The sequence below is a fragment of the Podarcis bocagei genome (assembly GCF_964188305.1).
Source record: "Podarcis bocagei genome assembly, chromosome: 17".
NCBI classification, from domain to species: domain Eukaryota; kingdom Metazoa; phylum Chordata; class Lepidosauria; order Squamata; family Lacertidae; genus Podarcis; species Podarcis bocagei.
In genome coordinates this window covers 20830625-20850636 of record NC_138143.1, presented here as the reverse complement: position 1 = coordinate 20850636, position 20012 = coordinate 20830625, and the positions used below count along the sequence as shown (strand labels likewise).

Here is a 20012-nt window from a genome sequence, read left to right as displayed (position 1 = left end):
TGTTTCCAGGGAGATATTCATTCTTTTGGAAAGGGCTCTCCTCGAGGAAAACACCTATCCACCATCATCATTTATATTCGAGGGGTGTGTGTGTGTACTAGGTATTATTAAGCTCAGCTGGGGGTTTGGCAAAGAGCTTAGAAGAGATAGACTGCAATCCTGCCCAAATGATAGCAGGGGTCCTTTATAAGTCCCGGAACCAATCCCAGCTGGGTTACCTTTCTAGGATGCTTATAATACAACGCTACATTTCTCCCATGGTGGCTGAACATTTGTTTAGCATGTCTCTCTCTCTCTCTCTCTCTCTCTCTCTCTCTCTCTCTCTCTCTCTCTGTGTGTGTGTGTGTGTAGAGCCGTAGCTATTGGGGGGAGGGGGTAGCCAGATTTTTTTTTGCCCTGTGTGAAGCCTCCAGAGGGAAACCATTGATGCTCCCAACCTATGTGTACGCAAATGCGCATGGGGGTGTGTGTGTGTGCCAAGCTGGGCTGGGTGAAATAATGCCTTGTTTCGCCCCTGTTGTGTCTGTCTGTCTATCTATCTATCTATCTATCTATCTATTTATCTATTATCTATCTATCTAATCTTCTTTGTTCCTATATATACACGTCTCTCTGTGTGTATTCACATATACATCTTCAATGTTAAGCAAGTGGAACTATTTCTTGTCATTTTCTTTTTTTCTGCTTACAACCCCACCTTAAGGAAGACTACTGCACACGGCTGGAAGGCGGCAGACTTGACCCAGAGCAGCCGCCAAGGATTCCCTCCAAAGGGAAGGGCTGCCTTTCCCCCCCGAATGATGAAAGAGGTTTCCACGCGCCCCCGCGACACTCCAGCTTCCTTCGCCCGCCTGTCTCCCTCCCTCCTTCCTTCCCCCTCTTCTTCCCTTGCCCGCCAACACTCACCCAGCACCACAGCGAGGATGGTGGCCAGGAGGAGCCAGTTGTTCTTCAGGAAGCGCCTGCAGTTGAAGCCCCTTTTCCGGGCGAGCTCCTGCGCCATGGTGGCTCGTGGTGATGGTGGTGGGAGAAAAGACGCACGGGAAGGAGAAGGAAGAGGCCGGAGGGATGCGCGCCGCGCCGCGAGAGACGAGAGACACGCGCGCAAGAGACGGAGGCAGAGAGAGGAGCCGGCAGGTCTTTCCCTCAACGGCAGAACGGCTCTCGCTCGCTCGCGTTCGGCCGGCTGCTGGTTTCGCTGGAACGCGCGCGCGCGTATGGATAGAGAGAGGACGGGGACGGGGACCGTGCGCCTTCGTCACGCTGCGGGGTCTCTCGCGTCTCCTCCTCCTCCTCTCGCCGCCGCTGGTGCTGGTGCTGCTACTGGCGGAGTCTGCCTGGCTCTGCGGCTCCAAGATAGCCAGGCGGAGAGGAGGAGGAGGAGGAGGAGAGGTGTGGGGGTGGCGGTGCCTCTGCGCGTGTGTGGCTGGAGAGCAGGGCGCGCTCTGTCTCTGTCAGGCGCATCCAAAACACTTGGCACAAGACGCTGCGCGCGCGGCGCCCTCTCTCTTTCTCTCTCTCTGAGTCACTTTGCATAACCACACGGCCCTGGGGGGGGGAGGGGGCACCTTGGGGCGCCCTCCCCCAGCGAGCGGCGCTTGCGCTTCCTCTTCGTGCCCACAGGTGCCAGCTTCCTGCGCTCCCCGGGGTGCCCGAGCAGCACCCACAAAAATGCTCCATGAAAGGGCCGCCGGGTACAGGGTGGCGGGGCCAAGCAGGCCCTCCTGCCCACAGGGCTGTGGTTCAAGAGCCGGGCGCTCGGGGGTGGGGTGGGTTGTGGGGGCTTCGGCGCCCTTTCATGAGGCGCTCGGACGACCCGCGTGGGGCGCGGAAAGGCGCGGCTCCTGCTCTGCGCTAAGCGCGCTTCGAAGATATAGATGTGGATATACAGTAAAAAAAACAAATAACTCATTTCACACCTATTAACAGCGGCGAGAGTAACTGTGGCAAGATTCTGAAGGACATTTATATTTAGGCAAATTGTTGTTGTTGTTTAGTCATTTAGTCGTGTCCGACTCTTCGTGACCCCATGGACCAGAGCACGCCAGGCACTCCTGTCTTCCACTGCCTCCCGCAGTTTGGTCAAACTCATGTTAGTAGCTTCGAGAACACTGCCCAACCACCTCGTCCTCTGTCGTCCCCTTCTCCTTGTACCCTCAATCTTTCCCAACATCAGGGTCTTTTCCAGGGAGTCTTCTCTTCTCATGAGAGGTGGCCAAAGTCTTGGAGCCTCAGCTTCAGGATTTGTCCTTCCAGTGAGCACTCAAATTACTGGTATTCAAAAAGTCTGGCCCTTCTAGAATTGCTCTTCTAGATGTTTCCAACAAGTTGAAAGTAGCTAGGGGGCATACTGCAAGAGACTGATTTTTCGCAAAGTGGCATGATTTTATGTTATTTACAAATGATGAAGCCCTGGCCATATGGTCCCTCTTGTTTATTCCAACTTCTGGATTTTGTGAAAGTGTACAACTGCTAACTTATTTTCAAAGCTAAGGAGGGTCTGGTGTGGTTTAAAATTGGATGGGGACTGGTGTTGATAACCCTACATTGTGGATGACTCTTGGGTCCCTTTCACCTCTACAATTCAATGATTCTGAGTCTATGTTTAGGCAGACCTATATTCTTTATATTTCTGCTGAATTACTAGTAATTTTGGAGCAAGGGAAACGACGGTGTTAACTTTTCATTCCTTCCTTCATTTTTTATTCTTTTTTTTCATTTTGCAAGACTAAGAGAATTCCTAAGATTAAGGAAGTGCCCACTTGCATGGAAAATATTGTTTGTCTTCTCCTGCTGGATTTTGTGTTATATTTGATTCGTTTCTTTTTGTTACTTTTGTTTGTATGCAAAAATTCACTCTCTTGTTATGATTTACAAATTTCAATTTTAAAAAGGCGAATGAGCCAAGCACTTGCAGCAGTGTACAAAATGCTTACCTGCTTTGTATCACATCCCCCTCAACGCAGAAACAAGGAAGAAAACAGAAAAACAATTGAAGAAAAATAACAGCATACACCTTTCCAACTTGTGAAGCAAACAATTTGGCGGTGAACAAAGACGCAGATGGATAAACATTATGTTTGTGTAATTAGAGACTATTTATTTCATTTCCTTTCTAATCAGCCTTTCAATCGGCACCAGGTCCACAAGTTGTCATATCAATTCCATCAGGCATGGTTTCTCCCAAAGCACCCTGGGAACTGTAGTTTGTTATGGGTGCTGAGAATTGTTAGAAGACCCTCTATTGTCCACACAGACTTATGGTTCCCAGAGTTCCCAGGGAGGACTGATTGATTCTTAAACATGCTGGAAATTCTAGTCTTTGTTTTAAGTAATATGATACTATTCTGAATGTATATTGCAGGTGGGACTGAGAAAGGAAATCTTAGAAAGAGAGTGTGTTGCAGAGGGTAGTGGGCTGGGTTCAAGTTAATGTTTAGCTGTGAAGTCACTTCTCAGTAGTTTTTAGGCTGTTATGATGATAAAATGGGATAACCTCATGGACACTACCTTGGTCTCTTTGGAAGGAGTAATAACTTAAATTAATAACTTAGTTATATTAGAAACGGGCAAAACACAAGAAATAAAAACAATGCAATGCAAAATATAAACATTTTGGGTTAGTTATCAGCTCTTGTGGTTTAATTTGAATGATGTTAACCTGATTTTAAAAAAAATATTATTAAAGGTTGACAGATATTGGCTCCCATCCTGGATGAAGATTCAGTTTGGTAGTTTTTGTACGGGTAACCAAACACAAATCTGTAATAAAAATGTCTCAATAAAATGAAAAAGAATTAAAGGTACCCTAGGCTGATGGATCACTCCCAGAACTGCTGAAGTTATTTAAAAGATGAACACAATAATGGAAAATGATGGTAAGAGATTCTATTTTGGAAAGGTCTGCAACTATCTATATCATGTCCGCAATGAACCTACTTGGTCAGCAAACAAAAAGCAATATTTTATTATTTAGTGTTTTCCCCCTTTTAAATCCCTTTTTGATCTTTGTACTTATTCTCCAAGAGTTCACTTCCAACGCAACATTTTCCTCAAGCACAGGCGCTGAGGAATTAATCCCCAAAAGAATACACATAAAAAAAACCATTACATTGGAATTACCACTGTCAGGGGGGAAAAAATCTCTGAGCTGCAAGGAGAATAATATTGTGCTCTCAAGATTATCGAAATGATAAGATCACTTGATAACCAGAGATGTAGTGCTTGACCTGTGACCTTTCTCTCTATCTCTCTCCCCCCCCCCCAGCCTTGGCACTGCCAACTGAGCTACACCACAGCTAATGTGACTGAGTGAAGGAACTCTGGTTTTTCTGAAGGGCAGCCCAAGATACATAATCCAGTTTGGGTGCCCATGTACACACTGCAGTCCTGGGTGTAGGGTACTGCCTAACCAAGAGCTAGGCAGTCCTAGGTCGGTCTGTGTGTACCCTTCCCTCTTGTCTTGCAGGAGTTTCTTGGAATCCTGGCCTTCTTCTGTTCTGCTACTGTCCTTTAGATGCTGTTATAGGCGCTCAGGAAATCAGCCCTGAGTGCTCACTGGAAGGACGGATCCTGAAGCTGAGGCTCCAAGACTTTGGCCACCTCATGAGAAGAGAAGACTCCCTGGAAAAGACCCTGATGTTGTGAAAGATGGAGGGCACAAGGAGAAGGGGACGACAGAGGATGAGGTGGTTGGACAGTGTTCTCAAAGCTACCAACATGAGTTTGACCAGTGGAAGACAGGAGTGCCTGGCGTGCTCTGGTCCATGGAGTCACGAAGAGTCGGGCATGGCTAAACGACTAAACAAGAACATAGGCACTCAGCTCCATGCTGTTGAGTTGACCCTTGGCTCTGCAGGCTGGTTTGAGGGTTTGTCCAAAGCCCTGATGTTGTCACAACCTCTCTCCCGCCTGTTGTCTTGCAACTTCTTGTTCACATCTCAACCCTCAAAACTGTGCCCCTGCCCATCTGGCTGGATTGCCCCAGCCCCTCTGGGCAGCATCCAAAAAATATAAACACATGATAAAACATCAAACTTTAGAAACTTTGCTGTACCTTTGCCTTCAGATGTCATCTAAAAGTCAGATAGTTGTTTATTTCCTTGACATCTGACAGAAGGGCATTCTACAGGGTGGGTGCCTCTGTGGAGAAGGCCCACTGCCTGGTTCCTTGTAACTTCACTTCTCGCAGTGAAGTAACCGCCAGAAGACCCTCGAAGCTGAGGTTACCAGATTTTTTTCAATGTATCCAGGGACACTTTAAAAATAAATAAATAAATTATTTTTATTCATTTTGCAATACAAAAATATAAAAACACATAACACAATTTTTCACAAATACATTTTTTGGACTTCCCTCAGCTCTTCTGCAAATCCTCCGTTTTAGTCCTTCTTCCGCATTTCTTAATCTAATATTGCCTTTTATTAATAACCTCCTCCCTCTTATTCCCTTTTTTACAATATTTCTAATATTATTTTCACAGAGTCTCTTGCAAACCTACAAACGTTAATTGTTCATCGCAAATACTTTTCAAATAGTCTACAAATTTACTCCAGTCTTCAGTGAATCTGTGGTCTCGTAGGCCTCGGATCCTTCCTGTTAATTTATCAAGTTCTGCATATTCCATTAACTTCATTCTCCATTCTTTCATCACTTTTCAACTTCAATGGATTTTGTATGGGGACTGATTTGTAAATCAGGGGACTGTCCCTGGGAAACAGGGACATCTGGTAACCTTACTTGAAGCTGGATCTCAGTGTCCGGGCTGGACAACGGGGGTGGAGGCACTACTTCAGGTATACAGGGCCGAGATCTAATTTTTATGAGGGTATAATGTAATAATAAAAAACCACATGTCATTGGTATATACTAGAAGTGCCACGCAGTGACACGTATGACAAAGTAATTCATCTCAAATATTTTCAGATGTATTTTCAGACATAGCATAGCTGTTGAAACTTTTTTTGCACCGACTTGGCCAGTGACACACCTAGGGTTGCCATATTTTGAATAGCAAAACAGGGAAAGGTCTGATTCTGGTCATTCTTAATAGAATCATAGAACTGTAGAGCTGGAAGGAACCCTGAGGAATATCTACTTCAGCTCCCTGCAATGGAAAGAAACGCAGCTGTCCCTTACGGGGGTTGAACCTGCAGCCTTGGAATTATAAATTGTCATGCCCTGGCAGCAGAATTTCCAGAACCCATATCTGAAAAATTAAAAAAATCTACCTGGAACAATCAATAATACATTGCATGCAGAAGGTCCCACTTTAAGCCTGTGGCATCTCCTGGTTGGATTGAGAAAGAGTCCCTTCTGAGACAGCTGCTTCCATTCCGTATAGACAGTAATGAGCTAGAGAAACTGATGGTCTGACTTGGTATAAGAAAACTACCAATGTTCCTAAGGGTCTCTAGCTGTATAATAATTGAAATAATTTCCAATGGTAATAATTTTGCAGACATTTTAAATTTCTTAGTTCAATGTGACATGGCCAAGACTTGCTGGGTGCAAACATTTAAGGGGAAATGTATTACAAGGTAACCACAAAGTACACCTTGGGTTTTGGAAATGTGATATTTATAAGCAGTGGGTAAGTGAAAACAGGCCTGCTATGCGTTGTTCTCCGAGTTCTTGTCCTGGGAACATCTTGAAGATGCTCTGAACTGGAAGTGAACACTATGTGCTGGTTGGAAACTGCTAGGAATAAGACTGTGCTTAGCAATGAGCAGATGAAATAAATGAGGCAGATACAATAATGTTGATTTCATTTTCTCTCAGGTTCTCATTTCCCACATCTTAAGTTCAGTTTGGCATTTTGCCGCATCTGTTTACTTTTTAGAAGCTAATCAAAATTAATCAGCATTTTAATGCACATTTCTCCTATTATATACAATTTGTATGCAATTTGCCCAATACATGTCTATGCTGGTTCCCCTAATATCTGCATTGTTATGCACACATTCCTAAGACATGCATTTCTGAACACCCCCCCTTTTTGGAGAATTGCATTGTACATATTGTTTTTGGAAACTGGTAGGTTTGCATTACAATGTGTTCTGAACCAAATTTCTCCCTCATCCCTAACTGTGAGTTTCTTTCTATTCCTGATTGCTTTCTGCTTTCAGTGCATGCCTTGCATACCAGTCCCTATTCAGTCAGATGTAGAGCTCACGCAGACCCTCCAAGTGTCCCTATTTTCCAGGGACATCCCTGATTTAGAGAAGCCATCCCGGTTTCTGACTTGATCCTGGAATGTCCCACTTTTCCTTGTTGTTGTTTAGTCGTTTAGTCGTGTCTGAATCTTCGTGACCCCATGGACCAGAGCACACCAGGCACTCCTGTCTTCCACTGCTCCCGCAGTTTGGTCAAACTCATGCTGGTAGCTTCAAGAACACTGTCCAACCATCCCATCCTCTGTTGTCCCCTTCTCCTTGTGCCCTCCATCTTTCCCAACAGCAGGGTCTTTTCCAGGGAGTCTTCACTTCTCATGGGGTGGCCAAAGTCTTGGAGCCTCAGCTTCAGGATCTGTCCTTCCAGTGAGAACTCAGGGCTGATTTCCTTCAGAATGGATCGGTTTGATCTTCTTGCAGTCCATGGGACTCTCAAGAGTCTCCTCCAGCACCATAATTCAAAAGCATCAATTCTTCAGCCATCAGCCTTCTTTATGGTCCAGCTCTTACTTCCATACTCTTCCTTAGGATGTCCCTATTTTCATTGGAGAAACGTTGGAGGGTATGGAGTTATCCAACCCCCCCCAGCCCTTTGAAGGCAATCCTGTATAGGGAAGTTGTTGTTTTTTTATAAATGTTTAATGTTTTATATATGTTGGAAGCTGCCCAGAGTGGGTGGGGCAACCGAGTAAGATGTGTGGGGTATGACTAGTAACACGATCATTATGGAGTGGGACACCCCTATTTTAATCAAATAAATGTTGGACGGTATGTATCACATGTAAAAACAGCAGAGCACCATAGGTCTTGAACTCAAGACCATTCTACCATGTGTAAAATGGCCTCTGATGCTGGATTGCAGAACCTTAACCAACTCTCCATCCATTCTGCCTATATTCAGCTATAACCAACCAATCAGAGCTAGCCTTATCACAAGGCCACCTAAGACAGATGCCTGAAGCAGCACCATATGGGAGACAGTATGTGGAATTGCCACTGCCTTTCTGCTGCTTGCCAGCTACTTAATCCCCAATCCATCTGCTTCAGCATCTGAGAACAGCAAGAGAGTTTAGCAGAAGGAAACGCAGAGTGGCAATGGTAAACAGATGAACTCAGATGATGCAACGTCTTATCAAGCAGGATAGGAAGAAGGTTCTACATGGTTGTTGTGAAAATCTGAGTTCTTCAGAAAGACCAATAATCAGATACCAAGGGTATCTGAGAGGCTACATGCCAATAATTCAGAGTGCGAAGGTAAAACTGGCGCTCATTGTAGGTGTAACCAGCAGCCTCCAATCTGTCTTGAAGTAATTGGAACAAGACACACTTTCTTAATTTGTTCTACGAATATAATTACAATGACAGTTGACCTTGCTGTAAGATCCACCTGGATGGGTATTCTCAGATTCTTGTAAATACTTGCAAAGGTCATGGCAGTATTTCATACATTCACATCAACGTTGATGTATGAGCTTTAGGAACAAGAACATTTGGTTATAATCTCATGGATCCGTTTCCATAAATGTGAGTTAAACCTTCATTGTTTAGTGAGGAGGGAATACATTCAGTAGATTGTATGAAGTTGTATACCTGTATACCTGAAGAAGCGTCTCCAACCCCATCATCCAGCCCAGACACTGAGGTCCGGCTCCCAGGGTCTTCTGGTGGTTCCCTCATTGCGAGAAGTGAGGTTACAGGGAACCAGGCAAAGGGCCTTCTCAATAGTCGCGCCTGCTCTATGGAACACTCCTCCCATCTGATATCAATGAAATAAACAATTATCTGCCTTTTAGAGGACATCTGAAAGGAGCCCTGTACAGGGAATGTTTGATGTTTTAATTTGCTGGAAGCTGCCCATAGTGGCTGGGGCAACCTAGTCAGATGGGTGGCATACAAAATAATAATAATAATAATAATAATAATAATAATAATAATAATAATGGCAAGTTGGCAAGAGTTTCTCTTTACTTCTTTTAAATTATGCTATGTGTATTAACATATCATAATTGGACACTAATTGTCTATTGCCTTTCTGCACTTCTGTACTATTATAAATAAAATAATAATAAAATAATATTGTGGGTCCTACATGTAGTTATGTGAATATTTATACAATTAATGATTCCTGTAGGCAATGGGCTCTTAGCTTCTCTTTGCAGGTAGTACTGTGATGAAGAACTTTGTTCATTCATAAGGTTTAAGAAGGGCTGTATAATTGAAGCACAATAATAAAGGCTGTATAATTGAAGCGTTAAACTTTTCCTGTAAAAGATAAAGCAATAAATGAAATTTGAAAAGATAACATTTCCTGGAATCACCAGGAAACTGACAATGATTTTGATGGACATTTGCACCTTGAGCAAATTTCAGAAAACATTCCCCCATGCACTCAAGATGCTCAGGAGAAAATGGGGAAATACTGGATTGTGAAACAAGTCCTAGAAAATTACAGTCACCGGGCCAGATGAATCATAAGAACCCAGTTAGGGGAAACAGTGAAATTCTGTTTCACACCAGAGATTTGGCTACAGAGGCGGAGGAAGGGGGTGTCACCACTGAGGGGGGTGACAAAATGCTGGGCGGAACTCACCACAAGGCCTGCAGCACGCCCGAGCCACACATCTCTTCTGGGAGAGACATGGTGGCTTGGGCACGCGCAGACTCCGCGCTGCCCAGGTGGTCCGTCCACTGCCTCCCCCCAGCTGTAGGGTGTCTGAGTGCGAGGAGGCAGGCAGACTCCGGAGGCCCCATGGTATGCCCTGCCCCTATGGGCGGCTTGCCTTGCCATCACCCTGCCCCTATGGGATGTTTGCCCCGCCCCTGGGTGCACTATCCCAGGTCCCCAATCGGCTTCCTCCACCACTGTTTGGCTAGACATGAAACCTCAAGTGGTAGGCAAAAGTATAGTTGCACACCACCCCAATATCTGAGCGCTACGAGATTCCAGGGGTTCCTGGCTCTTACCCCGGGGTTCATGTTTCCTTCAGAATGAGGTAGAGCAGAGATTGTGGTGTATCAGTTCAAAGGCTCTCAGCGGCACTTTTGCATTTGCCTACCTGCTCATGTAAGTACAACTGAAGTGAAAGAGATTCAATGCTGGACTTGATCTGTCAAAAGATTTGTTGTTGTTTCATTGTCTTAGTCGTGTTCGACTCTCCATGACACCGTGAACCAGAGCATGCCTTGGAAACTCTCACTTTCTTCTCAAAGCTTCTCCTTTTTTATGTCCATGGAGTTTCCTTGGCAAAATACTGAAGTGGTTTGCCAGTTCCTTCTCCAGGTGGATCACATTTGGTTTAAACTCTTGGCTATGACCTGTCCGTCTTGGCTGACCCTGCATGGCATAGCTCACGGCTTCTTGGGGTTATTCAAGCCCCTTCACCATGACAAGGCAGTGATCCATGAAGGGGGTCAAAAGATTAGGACAGCACAAAGTCAGTACTAGGGATAGGCTAGCCCAGCACACATGATACCAAGGTGTGGTGTTAACTCAGATACGGTACCTTGTTTCCTCCATCCCAATATGTTTTCGGTGCAGATCTTGTAGGTCAGTTACTGGCAATGTTATTTAGGAAATGTGAGTAATGAACCTTCAGAGACACTTCTTTTTTTAAAAGTTTTTTATTAAGTTTTAACAATGCAGAATATAAAAGAAAAAATACAAAGACAAAGACAAGAAAAATATAGGGACACAAAGTACATACTACAAAATACAATACAAACATTAAGCACAAAAATACAAAAATACATACATTAAAAACTAATAAAAAGAAAAAGCACATATAGGAAAAACACAAAAATTCCCTCTTTCTTAATTTTACATCTTAAATTCACATATTTTCCTGACTTCCTTACGTCTCCCGTTCTTGTATCCCTTTTAAAAGTTGGTTCAGCAAATTCATAGCCCATTAATTTATCTGTTGTTGGTTTAATCTTAGATTTTACCTTGTTGCTAGAACCCCAGCAATTCATTTCAATGTCATCAACATTCTGAAATTTTACAATATAGAATAGAATAGAATAGAATAGAATAGATTCTTTATTGTCATTACACAAGTGCAACATTGTACAAAGTGCAACGAAATTGGATGCCATCTCTTAAAACATCAAAAGCAAAACAACAACAACAACCAAACAAACCACATTCCAGCCACACCCACACCACACCCATCAAACTCCCAGGTCACACTATCGAGTTACAGCATTCAAAAAGGCCACAGCTCTTGGATAGAAACTGTTTTTCAGTCTATTTGTCTTTGACTTGATGTTTCTATATCTCCTGCCAGAAGGCAGTAGTGCAAACAGACCGTGTCCCGGGTGAGATGAATCATGCAGGATGTTATTTGCTTTCCTAAGACAACGGGAACCGTACAGTTCTTCCAAAGATGGGAGAGGATGACCAATAATCCTTTGGGCTGTGGTTATGACCTTCTGGAGCACCTTCCTCTCCCTAGCTGTACAACCGGAGAACCAAGCACAAATACAGTATGTAAGAATGCTCTCTATGGAGCCTCGGTAGAAGCACACCAGCAGTCTCTCACTCAGATTGTTCTTCTTTAAAAGTCTGAGGAAATAAATTCTCTGCTGGGCCTTCTTCACCAGAGCGGTGGTATGTGCGCTCCAAGTCATGCCCTGATCGATAGCTACTCCCAAAAACCTGAATTCCGCCACCCTCTCCACCCGTTCCCCGTTGATATACAAGGGCTGAATGTCCGCCTTTTTTCCCCTGTAATCCACCACCAATTCCTTGGTCTTAGCCGTATTAAGAGCCAGATTGTTCTCTCCACACCAAACACAGAGCCGCTCCACCTCGTCCCGATAGGCGGACTCATCCCCTCCTGAAATGAGCCCCACCACCGTAGTGTCATCAGCAAACTTGATGATTTTGTTGCTGGAATAGATGGCTGTACAGTCATACGTATAGAGAGTGTAGAGCAGGGGACTCAACACACAACCCTGTGGTGAGCTGGTGTTAAGGCTAAGGGCTGTGGACATGTGTGACCCTACTCTAACCCTCTGAGAACGTTCTGACAAAAAATCCAAAACCCAGAGACAGGTGGAGTTGGAGAGTCCAATCGCCTCTAGCTTGGACACCAGTCTATGGGGGAGGATAGTGTTAAAAGCAGAGCTAAAATCCACAAACAGCAGCCTCACATAACTCCCCGGCTGCTCCAGATGGGACAGAGCAGCATGGAGAGTGGTATTGATGGCGTCTTCTGTGGATCTATTTGCTCTGTATGCAAACTGGTAGTTGTCAAAAGTTGATGGAAGACAGGAAATAATGTGACGGCGCACCAGTTTCTCAAAACACTTCATGATGATTGGAGTCAGTGCAACTGGTCTATAGTCATTCAAACTACTGATTGTGGATTTTTTAGGCAGAGGGACAATAGTTGACGACTTCAGGCAGGGTGGGACAATAGACTGGTGTAAGGACTTATTGAAGATCTTAGTAAAGACCCTCGCCAGCTGATCCGCACAGCCCTTCAACACCTTTCCAGTGATGCCATCAGGTCCAGCCGCCTTCCTCGGATTCGCCATCCTCAAAACCTGTCTCACCTCATGTTCCTCTACCGTGAATGAGGGGCCCCTATGGGCTGGTGGCTGTAATACCGGCGTCTCAGGTGGCTCCTTCTCGAAGCGAGCAAAGAAGAGGTTAAGCTCCTCCGCCAGCAAGGGGTCACCGTCGACAGCACCAAGGTTAGGTTTGTAGTTGGTAATATGCTGAATCCCCTGCCACATCTGTCTTGTGTTGTTGCTCCTTAAATTATCCTCAATCCTCAGCCTATAATCCAATTTTGCCCGTCGAATACCCCTCCTCAAGTTTGCTCTTGCTACACTGTAAAGCTGCACCTCGCCTGACCTGAAAGCCCTGTTCCTTTCCCGCAACAGGCACTGGACCTCTCTATTCATCCAGGGTTTCTGATTGGGGTAAAACCGGATGGATTTATTTACAGTGACAGTGTCTGTGCAGTGATTGATATAGCACAGAACTGCCGCCGTGTGCTCCTCCAGGTCTGAACTATCGAAAATATCCCAATTGGTTCTCTCAAAACAGTCCTGCAGCTGGTGAATAGCACCTTCAGGCCAGATTTTAACAGATTTTAATATTGTGGGAGCCCGTTTCCTGACTGGGATATATGCTGGTACCAGGAACAGAGACATATGGTCGGACTGGCCCAAGTGTGGCAGCTGTAAAGCCCTATAGCCGTGATTTACATTCGAATAAACTTTATCCAGTGTCTTGTCCCCTCTTGTGGGACATTTCACATGCTGATAGAGCGTTGGGAGCACTGTTTTAAGTTCAACATGGTTGAAGTCTCCCGCAATGATGTGCACAGCTTCAGGATACTTGTCTTGCTGGCTGCTGATAAGGTCCTGCAGGCATCCCAAAGCCAAGTTGGCATTGGCATCTGGTGGCACGTACACACCAGTTAACATAACAGCTGTGAACTCCCTAGGGAGATAGGCTGGTCTACATTTAACAGCCACATATTCCAAATCCGGTGAACAGTGACTGCCCACAGTCTTCTACCTTGTTGCTAGAACCCCAGCAATTCATTTCAATGTCATCAACATTCTGAAATTTTACAATATTTCTGCAAATAGGTTTTAAATTTCTCCCAATCTTCTTCCACTGAGTCTTCTCCCTGGTCTTGGATTCTGCCAGTCATTTCCGCCATCTCCATATAGTCTATTAGTTGCATCTGCCAGTCTTCCAAGGTGGGTAGATCTTGTGTCTTCCAATGTTTTGCGATAAGAGTTCTTGCTGCTGCTGTAGCGTACATAAAGAAAGTTCTATACTTCTTTAACACCGATTGGTCGACTATGCCCAGGAGGAAGGCCTCTGGTTTCTTCGGGAAAGTATATTTAAATACCTGTTTCAGTTCATTATATATCATTTCCCAGAAAGCCTTAATCCTTGGGCACGTCCACCAAAGGTGAAAGAATGTACCTTCAATTTCTTTACACTTCCAACATTTATTATCGGGCAAATGATATATCTTTGCTAGCTTGACTGGGGTCATGTACCACCTATACATCATTTTCATAATATTCTCTCTTAAGGCATTGCATGCCGTAAATTTAATCCCGGTGGTCCACAACTTCTCCCAGTCAGCGAACATAATGTTATGGCCTATGTCTTGTGCCCATTTTATCATTGCCGATTTTACCGTTTCTTCCTCAGTATTCCATTTCAACAGCAGATTATACATTCTTGAAAGTGTCTTAACATTGGGTTCTAACAATTCTGTTTCTAACTTTGATTTTTCCACCTGGAAACCAATTTTTTTGTCCAAGTTATAAACCTCTCTAATTTGAAAGTAATGTAACCAGTCTCGCACCTTCTCTTTAAGCTTGTCATAACTCTGCAATTTCAATTTATCACCTTCCTGTTCTATAATTTCCCAGTATTTTGGCCATTTAGCCTCCATGTTGAGTTTTTTCAAAGCTTTCGCTTGCATAGGTGATAACCACCTTGGTGTTTTACTCTCCAGAAAGTCTTTATACCTTATCCAGACATTAAACAATGATTTCCGGACAATATGGTTTTTAAATGCCTTATGTGCTTTGACCTTGCCATACCAAAGATAAGCATGCCACCCAAATACATTGTCATACCCTTCAAGATCCAACACATCCGTGTTCTCAAGAAGCAGCCATTCCTTCAGCCAGCAAAAAGCTGCTGACTCATAGTAAAGTTTTAAGTCTGGCAGGGCAAACCCCCCTCTGTCTTTAGCATCTGTGAGAGTTTTAAGTTTTATTCTGGGCTTTTTGCCCTGCCAGACAAATCTAGATATGTCTCTTTGCCACTTCTTGAAACAATCCATCTTATCAATAATTTGCAATGATTGGAATAAAAATAGCATCCTTGGCAATACATTCATCTTAATAACGGCAATTTGACCCAGCAAGGAAAGCTTCAAATTTGTCCAAATTTCTAGATCCTTTTTCACCTCTGACCAACTTCAGAGACACTTCTTATTGCTTTGTGATGCCACTCAGAAACACCCACAGAACACTCATCACCTCTGCCTGTGATGTTTCATCTGTTGGCATCATTGCAACCAACTCTGGTTTTTCTGGTAGTTGCTTAACTAGGTGTGTTTCTTATCCATCTTGTTATGTACTCCCACTTGCTGAGATTGCTTCACACCCATGTTTCTTCAGAGTTCTTTGCAAGTCACACTGAAAGCTTGGTCTGGTTGTGGAATTTCCACACTGAAGGCCAGCACTGTTTCCTTGTCCAGATCTAACCTCATCTGTGGCATAGCACCTGCTATCTCTAGGCCTGGCTTGGACTTCAGACGCTACAAACGTTGACCAGCCTATAATATGGCAAAGGAATCCACAGTTTTCCAAAACATATGGATTTGCCATCCTCTGGTTAATGGCTCAGCTCTCCAGGTATGATGAGTGTTAAAATGATTTCCCCTCTGCCCTGACTAAGCCTGAGGCCATTGTCACATGCTTTTAGCACGTCCTGTGACAAAAACAGGAACATGAGGAACCTGCAGTGTATTGAATATACATTTGCTTTAATATACATTTTGATTTCCCTTCTGTTTTCTATTGTACCTTAATATCTGAAATAACACACCCCAAAGACATTCTTAGAAGTAAAAAATGGCTGAGGGGGAGCTTGGTTGTATGAAGACCCTCTACGTGCCCCTATTTTCCAGGACAGTCCCAGATTTACAGGAGCTGTCCCGGTTTCTGATCTGATCCCAGAATGTCTTGGTTTTCCTTAGGACATCCCTATTTTCATCAGAGAAATGTTGGAGGGTATGGAGTTATGGGACCCCCAAGCCAAGGAGATAAGTAACTACGTAAGTACATTTCCAAGCACAATTCAAAGTGTTGGTGTTGACCTTTAAAGCCCTAAACTGCCTTAGCCCAGTACATCTGAAGGAGTGTCTCCACCCCCATCGTTTTGCCCAGACACTGAGGTCCAGCGCCGAGGGCCTTCTGGCGTATCCCTCACTGTGAGAAGCAAAGCTACAAGGAACCAGGCAGAGGGCCTTCTCGGTAGTGGTGACCGCCCTATGGAATGCCCTCCCATCAGATGTCAAAGAGATAAACAACTACCTGACATTCAGAAGACATCTGAAGGCAGTCCTGTTCAGGGAAGTTTCTAATGTGTGACATTTTAATGTATTTTTAATCTTTGTTGGAAGCCTCCTAGAGTGGCTGGGGAAACCCAGCCAGATGGGCGGGGTACAAATAATAAATTATGGTTATTATTATTACTTGGTTTATAGTGTTGCCCCACAGCAGAAGAAGCCAGTGTGGTGTTGTGGTTAGAGTGTTGGACTAGGATCTGCGTTCAAATTGACACTCAGTCATGAAGTTCATAATGAACTGCATTTGCCATTTCAATGCCTATTCCCTCAGTTTGGAGTGGTGCTTTCAGAGCTCTTCACTATTCCTTTTTGTTTCAACCACCCTAAGAAAACATGCTGTCCTCAGCAAACTCAGGTCATTTATGAACATGTGAAAAAGCCCCAGCCCCAGTGCAGATGAGCACAGCCTTTGGCAGAAGGAAATGGTTGCACCAACTGGCTGAAAATTCATGGTATGCCTTGCATGGTATTAATTGTGTAAAGCTGAAAGTCCAGGTAACAACTGCTGAGTAATAGTGGAGTGAAAAAGAATGCAAATTCAGGATATGTGGTTATGGAGGGTGTGGAGAGGAAAGAAAGGAAGAACAAAATACAGTGACGTCATGTTCTTTTGGAGCAGGGCCATGTTTCCTTACAATATATACCAAACTACCTTTTAATTCATTGCACAGATTTTTCCTGGTGTATATCCAGAAGGACACATTTCTTAAATGCCTCTCTCGCAACTGCCAGAAGCCAAAGCATTTTGGAAAGGAGTGGTCCAGCGGTCATGCAATTAGCTTCAGACAATACCTGCCAAATAGGACTTTGGACAACAGAGGCAGAATGTGCCCAAGAAGATTATGATTCATAGGTAGAGAATGTCAAGACACAACTTGGAAGCGGCACTTCATCTGAACCATGTAATACCCCCTTCTCAGTCTTGTGCAATGTAATTTTGTACATTTGACAAGGATTACCTCTGCAATGAAGTTAACTTCACAGAGCTAGCCAAGTAAGATTAGAAAGAAAGAAAACTTCCGCCTTGAGGAATCTACAGAGACATTGAAAGACTAAGCTGTGTTCATATCTCTTGAGAAAAGGTTAGGAGGAACCTCAAGACTGGTTTCTTGCCTGGAATTTTTTATTTTTGGTAACAAGATATAGTAGACAAAGCTCAGGTTATTATATAATGTTTGTGTTTAAGAGAGGGGGTGTCTTAGAACTCCTATATCTATTTTTATAGATGGTTGTACTGGACATGTCTTGGGAAATCTATTATCAAATCTCCCCACAATTTATTCTTTACTTAAAAGCAGTTGCAGTGTGTTTGTGTGTGAATGCCCTCAAAGGCTCTTCATTGGAAAATGCTGGTTTTCAAGTATGATTATAGCTCTGGATTGTGTTTGGCATTAAGTGTTTGTCTAAACTCAAGACCAGCCCCTGCTGTTGGTGGATTGCCCTGAATATGTCTGGAAGTATAATTTCTGAACTCTTCAGAGAAAATATGTTAAATTGTGAAGCAAGATGATTGCTCCAAAATGTCCAGACCTTTGTAGATCTCCCAGAAACACCTGCGATTACAGTATTCTCTTGTAATATGTCATATAATATAATGGGTTAGAAGAAAACTGCCTTATGTTTAGTCTTCATTTCTATGCAAACACACACACACACACACACACACACACACTCAGGGCCAGATTTAGGTTTGATGGAGCCCTAAGCTACTGAAGGTAATGGGGCCCTTTATATGTCCAGCTGTCCTTTGTCAACAACAAATTGTCCCTGTTTTTTGTGTTGAATATATGCTATATGGTATTTTATGGACCTAATAGGTATCTAAAGCCATTTGCACATAACAAAATATGTATTTTATCTTATATTTTGGAAATGCACATCCAGAGTGGGACCCTAAGCTATAGCTTGTTTAGTTTATACGTAAATCTGGCACTGTATACAGTAAATCTCCTCTTGACCACCTGTAAGCAAATTAATAATGAACAGGTTTGCGTTCGTAACATTTTGCTGTAAATAGCATATGCTTTTTAAAAATGACATTTCTGTGACCTATATCCTGAGGAAGTAGTACTATGTATATAATATTTAGCACTTAATTAGGATCCAGTCAGGAACAGATGAATTTACAAATCCTCTTAGAGAAGACCATTAAAAAAGCTGGCCATACAGATGGGATTCCTTGCAAACAAGATTTGGTATAACAAGATTATTTACTCATGACTCCTGGCTCTGATTATATAATCCTCAGGGATGAAAAATAAAGAAAAAAACAGTTGTTTGATGAAGCATATATAATGTACGTAAAGCAAAAGAGAAGCAGTTTTGACTCTATATAGCCTTGAAACCTTTAAACTAGAGCACAGTAAAAACCAGCAATTTATTCTTCTGGATATTTACTATCCATAAATAAGTTTGATATGCAGGTTTTAAGAAAGGATTGGAATAAAGCATTGGAAGTTTCAGTGTTCTCTAGACAGTGGAAAAGTGTCTAAGCTTCAGTATCAAACATGTTGACGGATCGTAAACTAAGACTTATACAACAGGAAATGTTATTTGGAATCTGTTGAACTCTCTTATGTTGGTATAAGAAAGGTCTATCCAGAGTAGTTCTTTGCTGGAGATGTAATATGGACAATATATTTTCACTGTGTCCCACACTTACTAAGTTTTAGGATTCAGGTAGGTAGCCGTGTTGGTCTGACGCAGTCGAAATAAATTTAAAAATTGTCCAGTAGCGCCTTAGAGACCAACTACCGGTAAATTTGTTCTGGGTATAAGCTTTCATGTGCATGCATACTTCTTCAGATACCAAATATTCTTCAGATAACAGATAAGTTTGGGGAGAAAGTGCTGGACTAAATACATAAGATGCTATGGAAGAACCTAAGATTTTCAGAGGTGAACCATATACCCATTGTATGGAAATTGACACTGGGACAGTGAAAATGGATTCTACAAGCCTTAATGGTGGCCAAGAGACTGAAACTGATGAACTGGAAGAATAGATACATGGTTCCTCTTAATGCTTGACAACATGAGAATACTGGCAACATATGAATAGAGTGCTTATAGACACAGACTTTCTTTAGATAAATACAATGATTTTTGGAATGTGTTTCCACATAACATATTATGTTATTGATAACTTTATGTGTATTAAGAGAATAAGATTATACACATCTGTATGTATGTATGTATGTATGTATGTATGGGAAAGTAACTGAGTATTTCTCTCTTTTTCATTCTCACACACTTTCCCTCCCCCCCTTTTCCTTTTTGTCACTCTATCTTTTTATAAATGAAATTCTTCTAATAAAATATTAATATATAAAAAAGTGTGATGTGGAGATTCATTTGTTTGAGCTGAACAGAGGTTTTATTAAATAAGTTTCAAAAGGGTCAAAATTAGAAAAAGGACTGGTTCATCGGCCACAACAGTGCCATGGAATACCTTTGACTACCCTTGCAAAGTTGTTGTTGTTCCACCAGATTTCTTATTGGTCAGGCTTAAGTCGTTTTTAGTGGAAACCAGTGTTTTATCTGCTGTTTCTGTTACCTTCCCCCCTCAGGCCTTTTGATAAGCTGACACAGTGTTGTTAGTACCAAAAAATATAACGTGGCTGTTATGAGGGTAGCTTTGTTTTAGTGGTACAATGCATTTATATTTACACTTTTAAATGTGTTGCAAGTCTCTTGGAGACCTTTGGGTGACAA

General features: G+C 43.0%; 1 protein-coding gene and 1 long non-coding RNA gene across 2 annotated transcripts in view; one reads left to right on the top strand and one right to left on the bottom strand.

Moving 5' to 3' along the window:
- SLC1A1 (solute carrier family 1 member 1) overlaps positions 1–1417 on the bottom strand; it is a 42841-nt gene extending 41424 nt beyond the window's left edge. The window contains exon 1 of the mRNA XM_081176595.1: positions 907–1417. Coding sequence (XP_081032721.1) covers positions 907–1003 — 97 coding nt within the window. The 5' untranslated portion in view covers positions 1004–1417. The remainder of the gene's footprint in view (positions 1–906) is intronic.
- A 13965-nt stretch (positions 1418–15382) lies between these two features.
- On the top strand, positions 15383–18144 carry LOC308577090. Its single transcript, XR_014003429.1, has 3 exons — positions 15383–15582; positions 15858–16004; positions 16970–18144. It is a non-coding gene; the product is annotated as an uncharacterized lncRNA (long non-coding RNA).
- Positions 18145–20012: the final 1868 nt, after the last annotated feature.